Source organism: Halichoeres trimaculatus, unplaced genomic scaffold (genome assembly GCF_033239565.1).
Source record: "Halichoeres trimaculatus isolate MK-OKI-2021-1 unplaced genomic scaffold, fHalTri1.1 fHalTri1_scaffold_14, whole genome shotgun sequence".
Lineage (NCBI taxonomy): Eukaryota > Metazoa > Chordata > Actinopteri > Labriformes > Labridae > Halichoeres > Halichoeres trimaculatus.
Genome location: NW_027437192.1, coordinates 7,966,123 through 7,987,690, shown reverse-complemented (window position 1 = coordinate 7,987,690; position 21,568 = coordinate 7,966,123). Strand labels below are relative to the sequence as shown.

Here is a 21,568-nt window from a genome sequence, read left to right as displayed (position 1 = left end):
ACAGTTCACAGGGAAAGTGAAAATAAATAAAGGTTGATTTCATGTAACTTGAGCAAAGAGGGCAGGGATGTTTTTTTTTAAACGGAGATGCAGCAGCCTGAGGGTTTCGTGATGAGGCGGTGGAGCAGGAATAATATGTGACAAACCACTTTGACTGGACAGATTTGCATGTAATTTAAATTAGGTATGAGTAGGAGCAGAGGAGTGTGAGGAGGGAGTGAGTTAGTCTGAGAAACGGCTGATATGTTGACTCAGACATGTTTTGTTTGTTTGTCATTAAGAAACCTTGACTTCTTTGTTGAGGAGGTGACACAGATTTGACAGAAACAATCGTTGGCAGTCTCTGGTTTATGGAACTTTTCCGGTCAGACACAAACATTTAAATCTGATTTTTCTTGTTGCTTGATACCTTAACCTTTACCCTAGTCACATGATAGGCCATGGGAATGAGAGTTGGTCGAATACAGCTCTAGCTCAGCCATGATTCAGAGTGTGGATCTCTCAAAGCCAAAGTTTAGCTGGTGCTTTAAATTAAAATCATGTCCTGCAATCCAGACACAAAGTTACTTAAAACAGAAGGTGTAGTGATAACAGCAACAAAGTTAAAAATATACATTTCTAGGCAATTTAGTTTGGCCTGGTGGTTGGGTCACACCCCCATGTACAGAGCAGTGTTAACTTTGGCAGCTATTTTAGATTTAGTCTTTGGAAAAAAAATAATTGTCTATTTTTGAGTCTAGTTTTAGTCAGCATTTCATCACACTGAGTGGGTCTATCAGACCACCCAATTTAAATTAATGGAGGTGAAGCCCTGGATTATCATATCATGGATTTTGAATGTCCACCCCAAACATTTCGTCTCATCATCATCGACATTTAAGTAAACAAATCTTTTGCCAGACTTTATCATCAGTGCATTTACTTAAGCTTGTCATGGTCCCATCTTCAAAACCTTGCTGAAATGTTGGTATTGTAATTTTCAATAACAAAACTAACAGTTGAATTGTGTAATACAAAAGCAAAAGGAAGGATGTTGAAGTAAGTGGAGAATGTGGTGAAAAAGGAAGGATTTGATATGAAAGGAAGGATGTGGTAAAATCAGGAGGATGTGGTAGGGAAGGAAGAATATGGTAGGAAAGGAAGGATGTGGTGCAAAAGGGAAAGGAAGGATGACATAGGAAAGGAAAGGAGTGATATGAAAGACAAGATGTTGTAGGGAAGAAGGGACATATTACAAAAGGAAGGGTGTGGTAGAAAAAGAAGGGATGTGATAGGAAAGGAGGGATGTGATAGGAAAGGAAGGATGTAATAGGAAAGGAGGGATGTTATGGGAAAGGAAGGATGTAGTGGGAAAGGAAGGATGTGGTGGGAAAGGAAGGATGTGGCATGAAAGGAAGGATGTGGTAGAAAAGGAAGAATGTGGTAGGAAAGGAGGGATGTGATAGGTAAGGAAGGATGTGATAGGAAAGGAGGGATGTGGTATGAAAGGAAGGATGTGGTAGGAAATGAGGGATGTAGTACAAAAGGAAGGATGTGGTAGGAAAGGGAGGATGTAGTACAAAAGGAAGGATGTGGTAGGAAATGGAGGATGTAGTACAAAAGGAAGGATGTGGTAGGAAAGGAAGAATGTGGTATGAAAAGGAAGGATGTAGTCCAAAAGGAAGGATGTGGTAGGAAAGGAAGGATGTGGTAGGAAAGGAAGGATGTGGTAGGAAATGGAGGATGTAGTACAAAAGGAAGGATGTGGTAGGAAAGGAAGAATGTGGTATGAAAAGGAAGGATGTAGTCCAAAAGGAAGGATGTGGTAGGAAAGGAAGGATGTGGTAGGAAAGGAAGGATGTGGTAGGAAAGGAAGGAAATGATACAAAAGGAAGGTTGTGGTGCAAAAGGGAAAGAAAGGGTGTCATAGGAAAGGAAGGAAGTGATATGAAAGACACGATGTTGAAGGGAAGGAAGGATGTGATTTAAAAGGAAGGATGTGGTACGAAAGGAAAGATGTAGTAGAAAAGAAGGGATGTGATTTAAAAGGAAGGACGTGGTACGAAGGCAGGAGGCCAAGGTTCGGTTCCAGTCATAGACAGTATTATGCATTCACATAATCTCAGTGACATCATTCATCACTTTCTGAAGCTGTGTCCTGAAGTCTACTGTCTGCAGACGCCATATTGGAAATGTCAACTCAACCTTACTTCAGTTGATCAAGCATGAGGCAAAGAGGGTGAGCTGATTGCTGATATTTTCTGGAAAAGCTGATTTTTGACCTTCAAACAGTTAAAGGCTATCTGTTTTTTTGTTTTTCTATCATCTATGCTAAACCGAAAAGAATAGTTTGCAGTTTTGACTTCATATTTTCCGCTCTGTACCTGACATGTTGTACATATTTGGCAGAAACTCTTTGGATGGTTCACTTGTCCAGCCTCCAGAGCTCCATCGTAATTCATCGCAGCACCTCACTGTCTGATAATCTGACTCATCAGTGATGCTGCTGTAGCTCCTGTAAGTCAACTCCCACAGACCTTTATCCTCCTCTCATTGTATCTGATGGCCTACAGCCCTGAGGCAGCCGGATAACAAAGCAATCAGGGCTGACAGTGACTAACCGGGTAATTTCACCCCCCAAAAGTCCTCTGAGAGAAAAAAATGACGAAGATAGAGGAGGCTGATGAGAACTGAACGCTTCACTTGTTAGAGGTGGCCAATTAAAAACTGGTTTTGAAGCCTCTCTGTCTGTTCTTTGTATTCCTCAGGTGGTTTCCGTGTCATGGAGACCAGCTTCCCCCTCCTCCAGTGGGACTCCCACACTCACGGGAGCCGTAACCAGACACCTGCTTTTTGTTTTGTTCCTGGCTCTCCAGGTAGATAAAAGAACAGATGAGGGTGGAGGAGGTGGAGGAGGGGGTCTGTGGTGCACAGAGGAAGAGAGGCAGGTGCGTCACAGATCTTTGGTTTCGGCTTATTTGGTGTGATCGCAGGCAGGGTGATAAGAGGAAGGAACAGCAGAGAGAAGAGGGAAGTGCAGCAGGGAAAGTTATTTGCCTTTAAATCGAAGACTTTTTTCTGACCAGAGCTGCAGTGAAGAGACGAAGACAGAGAGGGAGGCATATTTTACAGGAGGACTACATCTTTTCTATGCGCTCAGGCACCTGGACGCTCTGCAGCAGACAGGAGCGCATTCATTAGAGACCCAGAGCCTGATAGCAGATATAACCAACACTAAAAGGACATGAAGACCGGCAAGAAATCCTTTATAGGTAGGTGCTCCTTTCATTCCCTGTGTGTGGTCTGAGACTGTCTGTGCAGCAGAGGAGGATGCAACTTTTCCTTCAAATATTTCTCCCTTTATTTCCCAAATCAATCATGTGTCTAGTACATGTTCATCACCAAAATAATCATTCTCCTCCTCCGGGTATTCTTTCTTTTTTTTGCTTTGACGTCATTGTCACCACTTAGATCGTTTCTTGGCAGCGAAAACCACCAGATGCCAATTACAAAATGCATCATCAAGGGTTCCTCCGTCTGCTCTCCAATTGTTGTGTTGCTTCATTATGTAATGTCCGATCGCAGAGCCTCTCACCTCCTCCCTGCAGATCTGGCTATTTTTCATCTCATTTGTTATTTGAGAGGATAATAGCTGCAGCCAGGCTTCAATAATATGACAAAGACTGAGGGGGGCAGGTGGCTTTAGCTTTCAGTAATAACCTGAACAAGTGTTGCAGAATGAAAAAGAAAACCTAAGAACAAAAAAAAAATGAAAAGTAAAATCACTGATTACTAATAACCTCTAAACTTTCAAGAAAAACTTTAGCTAACTAAAAAAAATCTGTAAAGCTGATCATGCTAGCTAAAAGTTAGCTTAGATTAGCGTAGCTCAAAGACTAAAAATGGCGGCAAACTAGCTTATCTAACCTCTCATCTGACCACACTAAATCTTACCAGTGACCTGATTTTATTTCATTTATTCAGTCTGCTGTCACCAAAGTTTATAAATAAGTCTGAGTTGTTCGTCTGTGAAACTTAAGTCGATAACAAGATCCTGAGACGTAGCTGTGCCTTGCTAGCAGATCATTTAGCACATAAACGGCCATAAAACTACCATTTTGTTGGTTTATACTTCTGTTTTCATACATTTAAAACACAATGTTTGAATTAGTTTGTTTATTTACAAAACTTTAGAGTTTCTAGTAGGTGGGTTTTCTTGTAATCGGACATAGCTGAGCTTAGATCGACTAAACTACTCTATCAGTTATTCTGGGGATTAATCAAGTACTGTTGAAATATAAAGACTAATCTTAAACTTAGCTGTTTATACTACCAAGTTAGGCTAACTGGTAGCTAGCTGATGGTTTAATAACAATACAGAGCATGAGACTTATATCCTTTTTTCATCTGTCTTAGGCTAAAACCATACCTGCCAACATTAGACCCCCCTCCTCCATCGCCTCAACATCACTTATATTGATCGGAACCTTTCCCATTTGAAACAATATGGTACCAATGCCCGGTACCTGGCAGTGGGTACTGGTGCAGTGCCAATTTTCTGTACCTTTTTGTGTTTATGTGGTAAAAAATATCAATTTGTTTAGTAATGAAATATAAAAAATTCAACTTAACATATTTATTCTTCAGTATATAACCTTGCAATGCTGTGTTCATGTCCACCATAGAAAATTGTCCACTCTTTTACTCTCTCACAGTCACAAGGATGCATTTGGGTACCTAAACAAGGTACCATTTGGTTGAACATGAATCGGTACCTGGTACTTTGACAGGATTTGGTCCGTACCTATAAAAGTACCTAATTTGGTACCCATCCTTACCTCCGTGTTCAACCCTTGTAAAATGCGTGTTTACTATCTGAAGGGCTCAAAAAAAAAAAGAAAAAGAAAAAGGAAATGAATCGGAACAAGTTGAATTAAATTTGGGGCATAGCTCCTCTTCTTTGGACCTGATTCATACAACTTTGACAGCAATCTTGATGGAGTAATGCCGAGTAATGCTGAGTAGAGAGTCACTTCAGCAAGGACGCATACACGGACACCATGCTTGTTACTGCCCAGTTGGGTTGCCAGGTCTGACGACACATATCCTACACAGTCGACAAGAATGAGCCTTTTAATTGGTATCAATGTGATAAATTGGGAGAAATTACAAATTAAAACATCAGGTCAAACATGAGGTCTAGCTTAATTTAAAGAACTCCTTTAAAACAGTTTACAATCCTGAATGTCTCATTGGTCATTTCATGGGTGTTTCACAGTGTTGGCCAACGCTAGCTGCAAATATTTGATGAAACTCTTATGTGGCCTGTAGAAGATAAAGTATAAAATGTGCTATAAGAAATGTTAAATACTAGGATTTCAATTTCCCAATGATGGAAATAGAAAATTTGAAGGGGATTATATGACACATTTTATATTTTGAGAACAAATATTTGAATGTCAACACTAAACATTGACCAGGTTTCAATTTAGGAAGCTAACAGAAGTTCCTCTGTGAGGGGTCCCTTGTGTACTTCATTTAGAGGTTTTGTTTCCACTCTGTTGTTTCTCAGCGGATGTTTTAAAGATGAATATCTCATTTCAATAACTGACCTCATGAGGTTTACGTTACAATGCTATCAATGCCCTGGATCAAACTAATCACTTGGCGATGGTTGCTTCATGTGAGTCTACTTTGTGAAGGGTTTATTGGTTGGAATAGATTTTTTTTTCCCTTTCTATGACATAACATCGCAACACAAGTCATGAGGGCAGAAACAGGAACCGCGTTAGGAAAACAGAAGTCACCTCAGCCGTGATTCATGGTATTTAGCCTACATTGGAAACAGATGCAGTTCATGAATGAGAGTCTGGAGCTCTGAATGAAAATGGCCTCTGTCTACTTCCTCTTTGTTTACTGTTATAGTTTCAGTAATGTGCTGGTTAAACAAACAAACAGCATAGCAACAGCAGAAATATGATGTTCGATCTGCTGTAATTTAAGAGAGCATTGGGAAGAAGCTCATTTTGGCGTAATGATAGTAATTATAGCAGTAACTGCAGTCACATTAATATAATTAATAGAGGTTTTAAAATAGGCTGGATCATCCTACATGCTTGGCAGGATATTAAAGTAATACATCATTTGTAAAATAAAATTGGCAGCAAATTAGTGAGTCATCATGTAAGAGAGCAAACACTCCTTGGCTCTTCTGTATCTGATGGAGCAGGCGAATAAGCAGCCATCTAATCCCCCGTGGAGAATTGGGAAAATAAAAAAACACATCTCATATCCTGCCTGGGAATTCAGCAGGGAAAAGGAAAACACTAAAATCTAACTGTGGCTCCATGAGCCAAAATCTGCTCCCACGCATTCAAGGCCTGAGGCTGCACTGCGACGCAGGAATGCCACCTCCGGTCTCTGCAGTTCTCTGTATGAGTGATGATCAGTGACTGTACGAGAGTGATGCACACTCAGAGCACAAACAGAAGGAAAGGACACTGGAAAGACCAGGCAGGATGTGCTCTAGAGTGAGATCAGAGGCTGCAGGAGTTGGCATGACTCTGTAGGTGTGTGATCGCTCCTCTGAGCCGCTCAACAAGACCCACATAGTAATTAGAGAGCCTCCATCCTCATTAGGCAGCAGCCTTCCTGCCAGCCAAACAGTCGGGTACTGGGAGCCTGTTTGACTGTGTGACTCATGCATCCACCTTCTGCTGCATCCGACCCACTGCACTGAAAGCCGACAGGAACAGGTCCAGTTTCTCATGGGCTGCCAAAGTGTAGAGCACCTGATTTCCTGACATAAATACAGAGTAGTCTCTGTCAAAACCAAGACAGTACTTTAACCCCACACAAACTCACTCTGGAGGCATTTCCTGAATTATTTAACACCTTACTTTGATAAAGTGGGCGACACATTACATGATAACTGTCTGGGGGACTAAAACTATTGAATAGTGGGTTAGCATTTATCAACTTAAGTGACAGTGGCAGAAAAAGCTGTTTGGCATTGGTAAAGAAGATTTGGCAATTTTTTGTTAGCACAACCCAAACACTCAGCTAACAAAAAAAAAATACTTAAACAAAGCTAAGGTACATATATTGCAGCATAATATTGGCTAAAACAACAACATTTAATGGAAGTTCACTTGAATATACGGTTCCTTGACCCCACAGCAGCACTTTACTGACTGCAGGGCTATTGAAGGCTAGGAATGGGTACCGAATTAGGTACTTTTATAGGTACTGACCAAATTCTGTCTGTAGTACTGGGTACCGATTCACGTAAAATCAAAAGGTACCATGTTTAGGTTCATAAAAAAAAACCTTGTGACTGTAAGGGAGTGGAACAGTAAGCAATTTTCCATGCTGGACATGAACACAGCATTGCAAGGTAATATACTGAAGAATAAATATGTTAAACTGAAAAACTTTGAGATTTAATTATGGAAAAACTTAATATTTATTAACATATAAACACACAAAAGTACCAAAAATTGGTACTCTTGCGAGGTACCGGGCATCAGTTTAAATGTGAGGCCACAGCACAAGATCACTGAAGGCAACCCCCATGGACAATATAAAGTCAAGTAATGTTTGATGAAACAATTCAAAATATTTTCAGATTTCCCAAGCTTAACTCTCCATGGAAAGTTTCTTGAAGTTGTCTGCCCCTTTGCAACACTAAGTGCAGCCGACCACCACTAGCTGTAGCTCCATTTAATTGTAACCACCATAATGCTGTTCAGGCCAGCTTAAACTGATATATGAACATTTGGCCAGAGAAATACTTATTTAGCACAGGCATGCTGATGTTAACCTGCAGGCAGGGCTGAAGGCTGGTGGTGCTAGCTCTGCTAGTGGTAGCCAGTTTTTACAACTGGACTGTTCTTTACTTGTTTACTGATCAGTTTGTTGGAATTTGAACAACTACCACACAGATCAACAAATGTTTGATAATATTAGTTCCTCTGTGATTGCTTGATTTGCAATCTCTTAATTAGGGCCCAAGCCAGAAAACTGCAGGGTTGGTGAGGTCACTGTTGTAACCCAAGGAAAGCATAACCCGAGGCTGTGTTATGATTTCCGCGCAAGCGTAACACGCAGAAATGAGACGCACAAGAGCTGCGCAAGAGAATGCGTGAGGCTTTAATGCTTTTGAACACCCCGCATGGCATCCATTGGTGTCCATTCCCAAACTGCAGGGGGCAGTGTATCACAAATATCAACAATACATTAACCAGAGTACAAAACAAGAGTTAAATAAGTTTGCCATTTGTTTAAATCACATTTACATATTTGTCCCGGAGATTTTTCCAGGTTCTTTTAACTGATTCCTCTTCTCTGCTAAGAGTGGCCGCAATTTCACGCCATGAATTATTTACCACTTAGTTATCACAGTGATCCCTGTGTGAAGAGTCATACAGATGCCTGTATTTCTGCACTTCAATCACTTCCACCATCTTGTCTGCGTGTCTCTGTCTGGGAGCTTAGAAATTTTCAAGTGTGCACGGCCCAGAAATTTTCCGTGTGAAAAGGACCACACAAGGAGGCGTAGGTACGCAAATGACGTCATTCGTCCGTTCAAAGCTGCACAGACCTCACGGGCATGTCAAGCATAAATCAGCCGGGCCAAACCCGATGAGAGGCCAATGAGACTACTGGCACAACCTTAATGTTTATAATTAAGACCAGGGACAAAAAAAACAACCTCAGGTCTACGAGGACCCCCTTGCCAACCTGAAATTCTAATTGTAATCTTAGTGCCTGTTTTTTTTCTTTCTTTGGATGACACAATCCCAAATTTGATGCCTTCACTATGCCCCAAAACCCACCAAACTAGGCACATGTATCAGTCTCTGTGTAAAAATAATGATAAAAATGTTTTCGTGATGACACAGGCTCCTTAGTACCTCTAGTGTTGTGCTAACAATTTCTTTACAATGGCAAAAGAAGCTCTCTAAAAAGGACACAATGGGCAGTCGGGAATGTAGTTTAAATGATGAATAAATAGTATCAAAGCAAAGGTTGGCTTCCACTTTTCAGAGAACGAGAAGGTTGGTTGTGTTGTTAGATGTAGAAGCTGAAACACTTTAATATGCCTTCCACAATATCTGGGGCAGTCACGGTAGCGTCTGAATAAATTCTAGCCAGCGGACTTGAGCGAAGGTATCTGGGGAGAACGGATATGAAGAGTTGAAACCGGTTGCTTTGAGCTAGCGCAAGCCCACAAAACAGCGTGATTAGACTACAGATGTGGGAATGTTTTGAAAAATAGTGGGTCATTATGACTGCGAGAATGAGAAAAGAGGTACAAACACCTTCTGTATCTTTGAGTAAATCTGATGCTTCTCCCTCTGTCTTGAATTTAACACCAGATAAACACAAACAGTTCATTTTTGGTGCATCTCATGTACCAACCTTCAGCCTCAGAGAGAGTCTATGATCATGTGGCACAAGTGTTATCACGCCGAGTCCGTGGGCGTTATGATCGATGGCTCCCAGAGAGATTCTGCAAAGGCTTTTACTGGATCCGCTGGCAGGTGACTCGCATGACTGCTTGACAATGTGCGAACAAGGAGAAGTGCTGCCGGTCTGCTCAGCATCAATCAGACAGGGAGAAAAGTGGGGCTGCTTTTGAGAAGGCAATACATAAAACCGGATTAATCTGGAACAGGAGGGATGTTTCCAGAGAGAAAGAGAGACTGTGATGCATGTTCAGCCCATTTCTGGTAATCTGAAAGACAGTTCCACATCTCTGCTCGGCGTGGTGTGAATATGGGACTCTTTCTACCCCTCAGACAGAGATAAACAAAATCAAGATAAAGGGGAAACACTACATTTAGTCAGCTGTGGCGGACATCAGCTGACTTTCAGTGGAAACAATGCAAACCAGTAGAGTACGGCTGTTCGAGAGAACTGCCTGAGCCCTGTTTGTCCTTCTGCTCGTAACCAGAGATGACAACCTGATACGCTTAAAATATTCAGAGTGGGATAACATGAGGTGAGGGAAAAGCCTCACACACAGCCGGGGAGAGGTGTCCCTGTCGGAGAAACTCGATCAGTAGTGTTTCTGAGCGTAAACAGAGCTGAAGCTGTGAGTAGTCAGGGAAGCTTCCAGCTAGTTTCAGTTTAGGCCTTCATGCCACTTAACTTCCCCTTTCACCCCCATTGGTGAACTCCAGGTCCTGTGATGTCTATCTTCCATTACATTATGCGTGAGTGTCACATGTCACACTGCTGGGACAAAAGCCAGGAGTTCCCCGCTGACAGAGCTCAGCTGAGTGAGTCTCTGAGCTGAGGCAGATGTTTTTGGGAACAGTTTTGGAACAAGTACTCAGATACTGGACAAAAGTAAAAGTAGTGTAGCAAAGAGATACATTTTAGGGCACTGAGGTTTTGACTTCTCAGTGTAGAAATGGAGGGAGTTACAACGGCTATTTTCAAAAATATCAAATTCTATAGATGGAAAAATGGCAGGATTTACTCAAAGGTATCTGATATAAGGCTGTGTTGAATTCTAGATTCTGAGTGGTCAGTAGTCTACAGCAAAGCTATTCAATTAGCAGCCAGCGGGCCATGTGCAGCCCAAAAGCAAACCACATCAACACTGATATCTGTCCTGGGAACTCACTGAAGCAACCCATCTTTTACCAACACTCACAAGTTTTAACAAAAATTCCAACATTATTACAAATATTGACCGCAACACCCAACGTAACCTCGCAACTAACCCTTAATGCATCGTGTCATTAGCCACGTAGCCATACATAGACCCAAATATTCCACTTGCATTCGGTTTATTTGCTCAAACGGAAAGAATTTAACCTTTGTATACACCTCATTCCAAAAGAAAAGTGCCAACCTGAATGGACATCTAATCGGTTTTACAGGGGTGGAATATTCCTTTCCCCAAACCGATTGAGGTATCATGTATCCGCTCAAACGGAAAGTTCTTTCAGCGCATGCTCAGATATGACGTAAGACGCAACTAGAGATGCTCCTCAAATTTAAAAAAATGTCGGCGAGCAGTCAGCACTGGACTGCTGGGAAAAGTTTGTTTTTGATCCAAACTTTGAAAGAACTTAACATAATTTCAAGACTGGACGGACGAAAAAACTCACAATACAAAGTTATTCCAACAAGTGAAAGAAAAACTCTTTAATAAATCACGTTCATGTTTACGTTTTTCTGCGCATGCCCCATTGACTATACTATTTGATCATAGCGGCGCATGTAGACCAGACATTGGAATATTCCTTTCCATGTATACTATTGATTTCAGGAAAGTCATTCAGAAAGATTAAATTCGGAAAGACGAAAAACTCCTCATGTAACCGTGGCTATTGAGCGGGTGTGTTTGAAAATAGCATGTCTCTTTCTTCCCCTAAAACAAAAAATCAGCAAGGAAAATCATCAGTTTAATCCCACGTGGACTGGAAAGTATTTATTTACCACCAAGTCCAAAAACCAAACTAATGTGTTTGCTCTGCAACAAGTGCATTGCAGTGCTAAAAGATTACAATGTCGGAAGACACCACACTGAAAAACATGCTGCGTTTCAGACAAAGTTTCCCGGGGGATCTCATGAGGGGGCGGCTAAAATTCAGAGTTTGATTGCGTCTTATTTTGTACTGCAATACAGCAGACTTGCATAGTTCAGGAGAGGGCCACAGCAGCTTAACTATGCTGCTAAAAATGTGAAGCCCAGCTCATGTCCTTAGTCTGAAAATCTGGCCTGGTCAAATTTTTATTTAACTACGCCTGGTCTACAGCAACATTCTGTTATTACTTTATAGGAAACTGTTGATATTACAGCCCAGGTCAAAGACTCAGGAAGACCAACAGTAATTAGACAAAAACAGTGAGGGAAGAGGCTAATGAATATTGTGTTAGCATTTAGCAGCTTACGATGCAGTGGCAGAGTAATCTATTCAGCATTGGCAGAGAAGATTTGGCAAATGTTTTATGAGCGCAACTCACAAGTTCATGTTCTGTAAAAATGTGTCATTATACAAAAGTGAAATAAACAAGCTTCCCAGCAGTCTAAGTTATACCTCCAAGAAGCATTGCTGCGACACAAATAATCTGACCAACACAAATTTGGTCCAAAGAAGAAGAAAAAAAAACAGTGGAAGAAAGGAGGGGGAAGCTAAAGACCCCCCCCCCCCCCCCCCCCCCAAAAAAAAATAGGATTAAAGAATTAAAAATCTACTTCACTAAAGCCAAAAAATATGGTTCTGTTCACCAGATATGTTTTTCAATTAGCATGTATAGCAGCTAGCTTAGCCTATTCTGTTCAGAGTTCACTCCAACTATGGATTCAGCTTACACTGTGCGTCTAATGGACTGTTATCATCATTGAATTACTGAAAATTTCAAGATAAAAAAAAGACCGTGGCTGTATAATGAGAAGGATATTTAGTGAGAAGGTTGCTTTAGCAGACAACTTGCTCACTGTGCAATAACTCTTAACTATTTACTAGTTCTAACGTTCATTATCGTCTGCCCTGCTTTAAGTTTCTGTTTTTCTAATACTGGGTAAATACTCTCACCCAACTACTTTATTTCTTATCATCTATCTTTGAGGCTCTGATATTTTCCACTAATAATTAACAAAACACTCGATCAAGCAGCAACAAGGGTTCAAAGATTAACTAATAACTAATTTTCAGTCAGCAGTTTAAATATGGCAACAGTCTTCGTTTGGCTTCAAACTCCTCTTTAAAAATTAGTTTTGGAGGTCACTGAGAATGCATCCACGTTTCAAAAGTCTATGGATTCTGATGTCTGGCCTTGAATCTCAGGTCACCTCCTGCAATGAATTAGGCAGTCATATGTTTTGGGTGCAACATGCCCCCTCTGAGGTAAAGTCAAAGTGATGAGCAGCACACAAAGGGAACACAGCAGAGTGCTTTAAACTGTAACAGAGGGAAATGTTTTTGTCATTAACCCCCCAGTGTGAGAACAGTGACAGGCGTGTCTCATCCAAAAACCATTACCGCTCTGCAAGTGATCAAGGAAGGCTTTTAATCAGCAGACCAGAGAAACTCATCAGTTCTTGCTTTAATTTCCACTGCGGCTCCCTCTTCTCCTCAGGCAGTATAGCTATCTGCATTATGGCACAGTTATGTAACTTTCAGGGTTAGTGGACCACATCTCTGACAGCTGCTGGACTCGTCAACATGTGCAGCTTAGAGGAGCATGATGTCATATGCATTTTCTGTGAATTTATATAATTCTGTTGTGCAAAGTCAACTTTATAACCTTGACCTCATCGGCTTTAGAGCAGCGGTACTCAACCCGTGGCATGACAGCCAGATGTGGCTCTTTTATGACTAGTTGTGGCTTCTCTTTTAAGTCCTATTTGAAAATAATAAACCCCCAAAAGCATTTAAAGAGGGAAAGATAGTCAGAAGAACTGTTATAAGTAATTTATATTACCCCAGCCTCAGCTCATTGCAATTTCATCAAGCAACCAATGGATGATTTTGGCTCTTTATAAAATATTTTAAGTCAGTGTGTCTCCTTAATCGCACAAGGTTGAGCACCACTGGATCAGAGAGCAATGCTAATGGAGATGTCTGACAATTGAATGGTGCATTTAGATGAAGAAGAGCTGGGTCGGCTGTGCAGAACTGTTAGCTTTCTTTCTTTATCCTTGAACTATTGCTCTGACGTGGACTACCAGGGAGAGAAACTGCAGCTGTTGCAGGCAGGGGATGAATGCAGCAGTCGTGACATACATTTTACACCATCCTTTCAAAATAAAAGTACTGCAGGGAGGCTCAAGGGAATGCAGTTCCATATTTTTTTTGACTGTATCCAGCCAAAAAAATCACCATTTTTTAAAAAATAAAAATAAAAAAGGCAAATATAATGGAAGAGTGTTGAGTGAAAACTGATGTGGATATTCTTCCACATGATGATTATGGTCAGATGGAGATTTCCATTGAGAGAAAAGGAAGAGGAGGATGAGGAGGAGGGGGTGTCAATGCTCACCTCCTCCTCTTCCTCCTCTGCTGTGAGCCCTCCTCGTCATCCCCCGCCTCCTACAGGCAGACTGTGGCTGCAGCGGAATCCCGTGACGTCACGCTTCCCGCCCCACAGCAGAAGTTGCCGTGGCTACGTAGGTGACAAAAAATGGGCGGGGCCGCCTCCTCCTGTACCACGTGCTTGGTATAAAGCCGCTGGCTGGCTCGCGCTGGGGACAGCGGTTATTCAGAGCGGAGCGCGGCCGGTTGAGCACTGACACACGACGCTGTGAAGTCAGTGATAACAGACCGTTGGAGGATTGTAGAGGAGCTGTAGTTGAATTTTTCTTCGTCTTCTGTTGGATATCTGTGTTTGTCGCTGTCAACATGGCTGTGACTGAAGCTGGATGTGATCTCACTTACTGCAAAATGAGGGGGATTGTCGCTGTTCTTACCGGTGAGGACAAAACCGAGATTAATTTTAATTTTTAACCATCACTTAAACTGCGTTTACATTTATTTACGAACCAATTTAACCGCACTCATTCTTGAATATGACGAAAAATAGGCGTAAAATTGTGAAATACTCCAAATTTCAAGGTACCTTTTTGGTTTCGTTTATTAAATTGTGACATTAATCTCAGAGATTAAATGCAACTCTTAAGCAATAAGCTTTAAAAAATCTCCAAACTGGCTATTTTTGTTGTGCTAAGACTCTGTGATGGAAAATGCTTTGTTGGCCATCATCACTGTTGGTATCTGAATGAGTGACCCAAGTGGTTGCATAACCTATAAGCCCGCAGCATTAGGTCTATGCATAACACGCAAATCTACCCCAGAACAGGACATGTAGAAGACATTAACAGATGATTACTGCTCAAATCATGTTTTTTCCATCACATAGTGAGATTTTTGGGGCAAGTTTGAGACTGTGGCACTGATGTGCATGCTTGTCTTCCCACTGCAGCTTTCATCAAGGAGAGGAAAATGGGGCTGAATGACTTCATCCAGAAGCTGGTGTCAACCCCGCATATCTGCCAACAGTGAGTATTCCCTTTTTTAAGAAAAACATGTTTTGTTTTGTTTTGTTTTGTTTTGTATGGAAAATTGGCGTGAGAAAGAGGCACAATTAAGAAGCGTCATCTGGCATGTCCTCTTTCCTGGCTCTTGTATTTATTCCTAATCATTAGCCCATTCACGATCTTTGTGCGCTGGCCAAATCCAATCAGCCACCTGAGTTTGGCAGGACAATCTGTGCAGAGAAATAATCTGAGCCCAAGAAACCAGGGTAAGAATAGTCCTGTCATGACAAGCCAGAAACAGCGTCTCTACATGCCTAATCACCTCCGCAGCAAATCCTCTCTGTCCCCTAGACGAGGATAAACCGGTAATTCAGTTATTACATGATACATGGCTCGCAACCATGACATGCCAGCCAGCCAGGTCAGAAATAAGAAGAACATGGACCCTGGATCAGTCCCCTTCAGATGTTTCAGGGGGGTAAAGGGCGTCTGGACCTGTAGAGTCACTGTCATGGGTCAGAGGCTTAAGCTTTTTCTCAGACAGGTTAGGCTCATGATCGCATCCTTAACTTGACCCGCTTCAAAAGGTCATTCACACCCCAGCTGGGAGCGCTCATTCAGCTTTACAGCCTCACAAGCTGTTCAAGATCCGGTGTATGGGCGGGAAAATAAAAGAATTAACTCCCAGCAAAACTGAAAATGGGTCATGGCTGATTTCAGAACCCATCTTCTCACCAGCTCTGTGTTTATTTCCTCTAGTGTCGAAGTGAACAACTTCCTGAAGATTGATGAGAATCAGAATGAGGAGGTTAACAACGATCAGCTTCCTGAAAGTCCGGTAAGTAAAGACTATTTGCTTTGTGTGACTCATTTTCTTTCCAAACTGTTGGCAAAACATATTTACAAATTTCCCTCTTCCGTCTCTTTCAGATGTGCCTAAAATCTCGAAGCTCACTGGCCGAAGACACACAGTAAGTCGCCTTAAAAGACCTCTTTTTCAAGCAAATATAGGAGATTCTTATTCTGTGTCATAAAATCCTAATTTTCTTCTTCTTTTCTCTCAATCAGGATCAAACCTTGCGATTTTGACTACCTCAAAATCATCGGCAAAGGAAGTTTTGGAAAGGTGAGTCAGTCAAAAAGCCTTTTCTCCTATGCAGACCCACTTCTCATATATGCTTGTCTGTCACCACCTCAACATGATGACTAATGTGTTTGTTTGCTCTGCTACAGGTTCTTCTGGCTCGACACAAGGAGTCCACCAAATATTACGCTGTCAAGGTGCTGCAGAAGAAAATTATCATGAAGAAGAAAGAGGTAAGACCTCAACCTCACTCCTGTTTGACTCATAATAGAAAACACCACTGGGGTGAGTGCAGTCCTACTAAACATCTTCATTCTCCTCACAGCAAAAGCATATCATGGCAGAGCGCAGCGTCCTCATGAAGAACATCAAACATCCCTTCCTGGTGGGGCTGCACTACTCCTTCCAGACTACCGACAAGCTCTACTTTGTACTTGATTACGTCAACGGTGGAGAGGTAAATCTGATCACATGAAAAACCAGAATCAGGTCAAAAACTTTTCTATCAGGCAGATGTTGACAGGTGTTTTTTTTCGTCCTCCAGCTGTTCTACCACCTCCAAAGGGAGAGGATCTTCCTGGAGCCCAGAGCTAGATTCTATGCCGCTGAAATTGCCAGTGCACTCGGCTACCTCCACTCTCTGCACATCGTGTACAGGTCAGTGATCCTATAGCTCCCCCTAGTGGACATTTATAAACATAATCCGTGCAAGGTGAAACTGAAGGGAGAAGTCCACAGAAGCATGCAAAATAGTTTCTTAATCTCTTTTTGTGTATTTTCTGCAGGGATTTGAAGCCTGAGAACATCCTGCTAGACTCGCAGGGCCACATCGTCCTCACAGACTTTGGTCTCTGCAAGGAAGGCCTTGAGGCTAATGGCACTACAACAACCTTCTGTGGGACTCCTGAGGTACGTCACACCTCTAACTTCTCTACATCCCAGTTTTTAACTCAGAAAATGTGCAGATACAAATTTACAGCATAATTTGACCGATCTTGTTTGTTTCTTTGCAGTATTTGGCGCCTGAGGTGCTCCAGAAGCAGGCGTACGACCGCACAGTGGACTGGTGGTGTCTGGGGTCCGTTCTCTACGAGATGCTTTACGGACTTGTAAGTGACTTTTATGACTTGATTCCTTTCTGTGAAACCTTTCTGCTTTTTTCAGACGCTAATTTAGCTGAATTTGCTCCACAGCCTCCGTTTTACAGCCGCAACACAGCCGAGATGTACAACAACATCCTGCACAAGGCTCCGGTCCTGAAGCCCAACGTTTCAAACGCAGGCCGGGAGCTGCTGGAGGGGCTGCTGCAGAAGGACCGCACCGACAGGCTGGGATCAAAGGATGACTTTGTGAGTTCAAAGAGATGATCTTTTGCACACATGTCACAACTGGTTCAAGGAGTTCGTTCACTAATCAATTTGTTCTTTCCTTCTTTCTCCAGCTTGAACTCAAATACCATTCCTTCTTCTCTCCTATCAACTGGGAGGATCTGATGGCGAAGAAAATCACACCTCCATTCGTCCCCTCAGTGGTGAGTTCATATTAATGCCCATTAAATTAAAGAAATGCAAACATTTCTCTACATTCTACTGTGAATTTTTACTTCTTTGGACAATCCAACTTTTAGAAAACTAAAAATATTGGCATTTGACTATTGCTTCAAATGTTTGGCCCTTCCAGGAAGTATTGCTAAAATTTGACTGTTAGTCCACGTCAGAAAGTTTGACTCCTCTCCTGCTTTGTTCAACAGTCCGGCCCCACAGACCTGCGACACTTTGACCCCGAGTTCACCCACCTGCCTGTCTCCTCGTCTCTGTGCAACGACACCCTGACCGTGACCAGCAGCATCAAGGAAGCAGCCGGGGCTTTCCCAGGCTTCTCCTACGGGCCTCCTGCAGAACTCTCCTTCATGTGAACACTGATATCTATCCTGGGAACTCACAGAATAAAAAAGAAAAGCAGGATAAAGACTGTGGACTGAGAGTCTCGCTTTGACTGAGGGACCACACCAGAGCAGCCTGTTTTTTGAGGGGGGGCGGTGGAGGATCTGACTAACAAACAGGATATGAAGTGTGCGGATGATCATGTGCATGATGTGGACTCTTCCATGATGACGCCGATCCTACTCTTCTGCCTCATCCACTCAAAACAATAAATGTGTGCCAAGTGTAGATGCACTCTGGGATCAGAAGACATCCCTCTCCGTTCGCTCTCGCAGCGACAGGTAAAGAAGAGAAGTGCCTGAGGTTCAAAAGGCAGTTTGGACGGTGACGGCAGCAGCATTTATCAAACACCACAACATCATCGTTTTACTCACTTGGACTTTTGACCAGTGCTTCAGCTGTTTAGAGTGATGCCTTCAAAACACGTCTGCATATGTCGAAACTGTTCTCTGAATTCATAACGTTATCGTTACTTTTTTATGTGAATGCAAAGTTGCACTTGAGGACACAATGGTTGGGAAAGTGACACGTTCTACCTTAAAGAACCTGTGAGGAGTTTTTAGCTGGTTATGAAACTGAAACTCTTGCATCCTTTGTGAGTTTTCTCCACTGTAATGATTACTGATATAAGTGATACTTTTGACAGTTAAAACACAGCAGTAGAGATTTATTTGGTAAACTTTCACACGAGTTGCAGATTTTAAGGTGCTACTCTGTCCACAGGAGGCGCCAAAATCAGCACAAAGTTCCTCACAGGAGTTTTAAGCATCAGCTGACAGCTGCATATCTTTCCTGCTTTTATCTTCATATCTCTGCTTAGAATAAAAAGATCATTTAGTTTTGTTTTCGTACACTAAAAGTGGACCAAACAGTTACCACGTCAGCTTTTACACAAACATTTTTTCCGACCAGCTTGTCCTCACAAACTTAAGATCAAAGTTTGACTGTACTGTATAGAAGTGAGACGTTACATATTTTACTGGGAAACTTAAAGGATTTTCATAACTTCTGTACTTGTAAACCACTTCTACATATATAATACATGACTCACAGTTCCTAGCATATATAACTCTGATAGATTTTATTTAAATTATACTTCCTGTCTGGCAATACGTTTAATTTTTTTTTTATTATTCCATTCCTCTGCTCTTACAACCAGTGACTATGTTCATCATGAAAGGCTTCTCTTACTGATCAGGAGAGTTGTTCAACCAGCAATAACAGGCCTGCATCAATGATAGCACATCTTGTATATCTAATGTCTTTCAAACTTGAGTGATTGCTGTTTTCTTGCAAACACTCTGAACTACTTAAAGTATATGATCGCAGATGTTTTTTTGTATTTATGCATCACGTAGAGAAGAACTGTGAATGTCTCGTGCCTGTCCAAGGCGGCCTGATCCGTATATACTCTGTGTGCATATCTCATTTTTTCCCCTCAACCTTTGGCTCCTTTTTCTAGAAAATAATCTGTGTGAAGAAGTGCTTCATTAACGTAATGAGGAACCATTATAGATGGAGTAGACGCAGTGTTAGCCACTGGCCTACTGCACAATACGGTTCTGGAAAGTGCAATAAATTCTTGTTAACTCTGAAGGAATTGAAATGATGTAAAAAATGTGATTTAAGCAGATATTCATTAATTTATTTCAAGGAGAATCTTCACTCAGAGTCTGTTCATGGCTCTGTTTAACCCCACTCAGTCTTCACAGTTAATGCATACAAAGAGTGTATTTTCAAGCCTGCTGAAAAATTTAAAAAAGGCAAAACACAGTTCTGGATTATTTTCTTCCATATTTGGAAGCATGACTTTTTTCTGTTTTGTATTTTTTATGCATATTTATTTTCATGCCACTGCTACTGTATAAAGAAAATAATTTACATGATCAACTGAAATACTGAAGTGTAATCGGTGTCAAAAATGGCAAATAAAATCTCTTAATTCAAGGAAAGTGTTCCGTTTTTAATGAAATTGTGTTTGATGTTATTTAAAAAATCATAGAAAAAAAAGGGAAATACCAACTTACACCTCTTAAAAATATACAGGCTTACAAATGCAAGGCCCTCAATGCAGTTGCTTCATGAATAAGTCAAGCATGACAGCTTTTCTTTTCAACCCACTGAACATTTGGTTTAACATCACCACGACCTTTACTAGTCCACTTAACTTAAACTGTTAGGGTATTTTTCACTGGTTTACATCAGTACATAAATGAAAATTTTTGTCCTCAGCATGCTTGTTGTATGTAATTGACCAAGACAACTAACTAATCAGCCTGTCAAAGTAATGCATTCATTTCTTTTGACCAACTAGACAGTCAGTAGGGACAAATGTATTGTCTTTTCAAATGTATTTCAATTTAATGGTCTATTTTTGTCTCATTATCGTCTAGTTCACAAACTCGAGACAAAGTTTTCTCTCACCTTTATAAAAAAGGAAAAAGATTGTTGATTGACAGTCATAATTGTAATGTATCTTTAACATTAAATCAACAAAACTGAGTGATGTAAAAACCCATTACAAAAACACATAATTAACCTTATTTTGCAATAATAGCACTGATTTTTTTTTGTTTGCCAAAAGTTATCCTGTTATTACAAGAAACCATGGTGTTTTCTCAAATAATCAGATAAATAATCTTTTATAAAGACCGGCTTGCTTTATTATACCGAGATAACAAGAAGAAAAAGTCCAAAACGCTGAATAAAACAAGCAGTTGTCAACAGAGAAACCAAGTAAATAAGTAGTAGCTGTAACATTTGTCCCTTTTGGACTGCCCTACTTTGACCTCTTTGACTAGGCCTACATTTTCTTAACTTTATATTTCTCTGACTTTTGCAGGTTTAATACTTTTTTTAAATTATGTTTTGGTTTAGTTTAATGCCGCTATAAAATTTATTACACAGTGTAAATGTCAACAGTGCCACAGTTATGCCAGCTTCAACTATCTAAAAATAAATTCCAACATGTGCACAAGTTGTTTCAACATTCCATCGTTCGACACAAAACACCCTGACACAAAGTTGACAACATTTAACACAAGTGCTCACCTGTTCAAACAGCAAATGTTAGCAGCCGAGCCTCTCACCTGTGTCCATGGCTGTTTCCCAAAGCCAAGGTACCTTGCCTTGCCTTGGTCTGATGTGGGCGTGGGGTGGGCGTGGGCAGGCATCCACATCATCAGTCGCTGCCCAAGTGCTGTTCCAATGTTCATGTCCTCCGGAGGCATATGTCCTCCGTTTGGTTAGCATGTGGCTAATTGACCAAGGATACACAGGTGTATCCTTAGCTGCCTTGCCATGGCTATAAATACCCAACATGCAACGCGTGAATCTACAAAAAAGGAAAAAAAAATGGAAGGAAAAGACGCACCAGCGGAGGCGCGTGGTAAATTCCAAATTAAATGTAAGTAACAAAATACACCTCTGAAAATAACAACTTATACCATGTCCACCACTTAACTATTTTGTGTGTCACTCACATAACTATAATTACTGAGAAGCTGCACCTGCAGAGTGTCAATGATGTGACAATAAAAAATCAGAAAGTGTAGAAAAGTGGCA

General features: G+C 41.3%; 1 protein-coding gene across 2 annotated transcripts; it reads left to right on the top strand.

The window, feature by feature from the left end:
* The first annotated feature begins 2,903 nt into the window (after positions 1-2,903).
* LOC141802939 (serine/threonine-protein kinase Sgk1) lies at positions 2,904-19,808 on the top strand. Of its 2 annotated transcripts, none has more exons than XM_074686763.1 (13): positions 2,904-3,251; positions 14,923-14,998; positions 15,737-15,815; positions 15,908-15,948; positions 16,046-16,103; positions 16,211-16,294; positions 16,387-16,518; positions 16,606-16,718; positions 16,847-16,970; positions 17,075-17,170; positions 17,255-17,410; positions 17,503-17,592; positions 17,812-19,808. In XM_074686763.1, exons 1-13 carry the CDS (start codon positions 3,224-3,226, stop codon positions 17,974-17,976), a joined length of 1,242 nt encoding a protein of 413 aa, XP_074542864.1. In that variant the 5' UTR covers positions 2,904-3,223; the 3' UTR covers positions 17,977-19,808. The 2 variants fall into 2 exon arrangements, with proteins under 2 accessions (XP_074542864.1, XP_074542863.1); XM_074686762.1 differs by lacking the exon at positions 2,904-3,251 and adding an exon at positions 14,184-14,412.
* Positions 19,809-21,568: the final 1,760 nt, after the last annotated feature.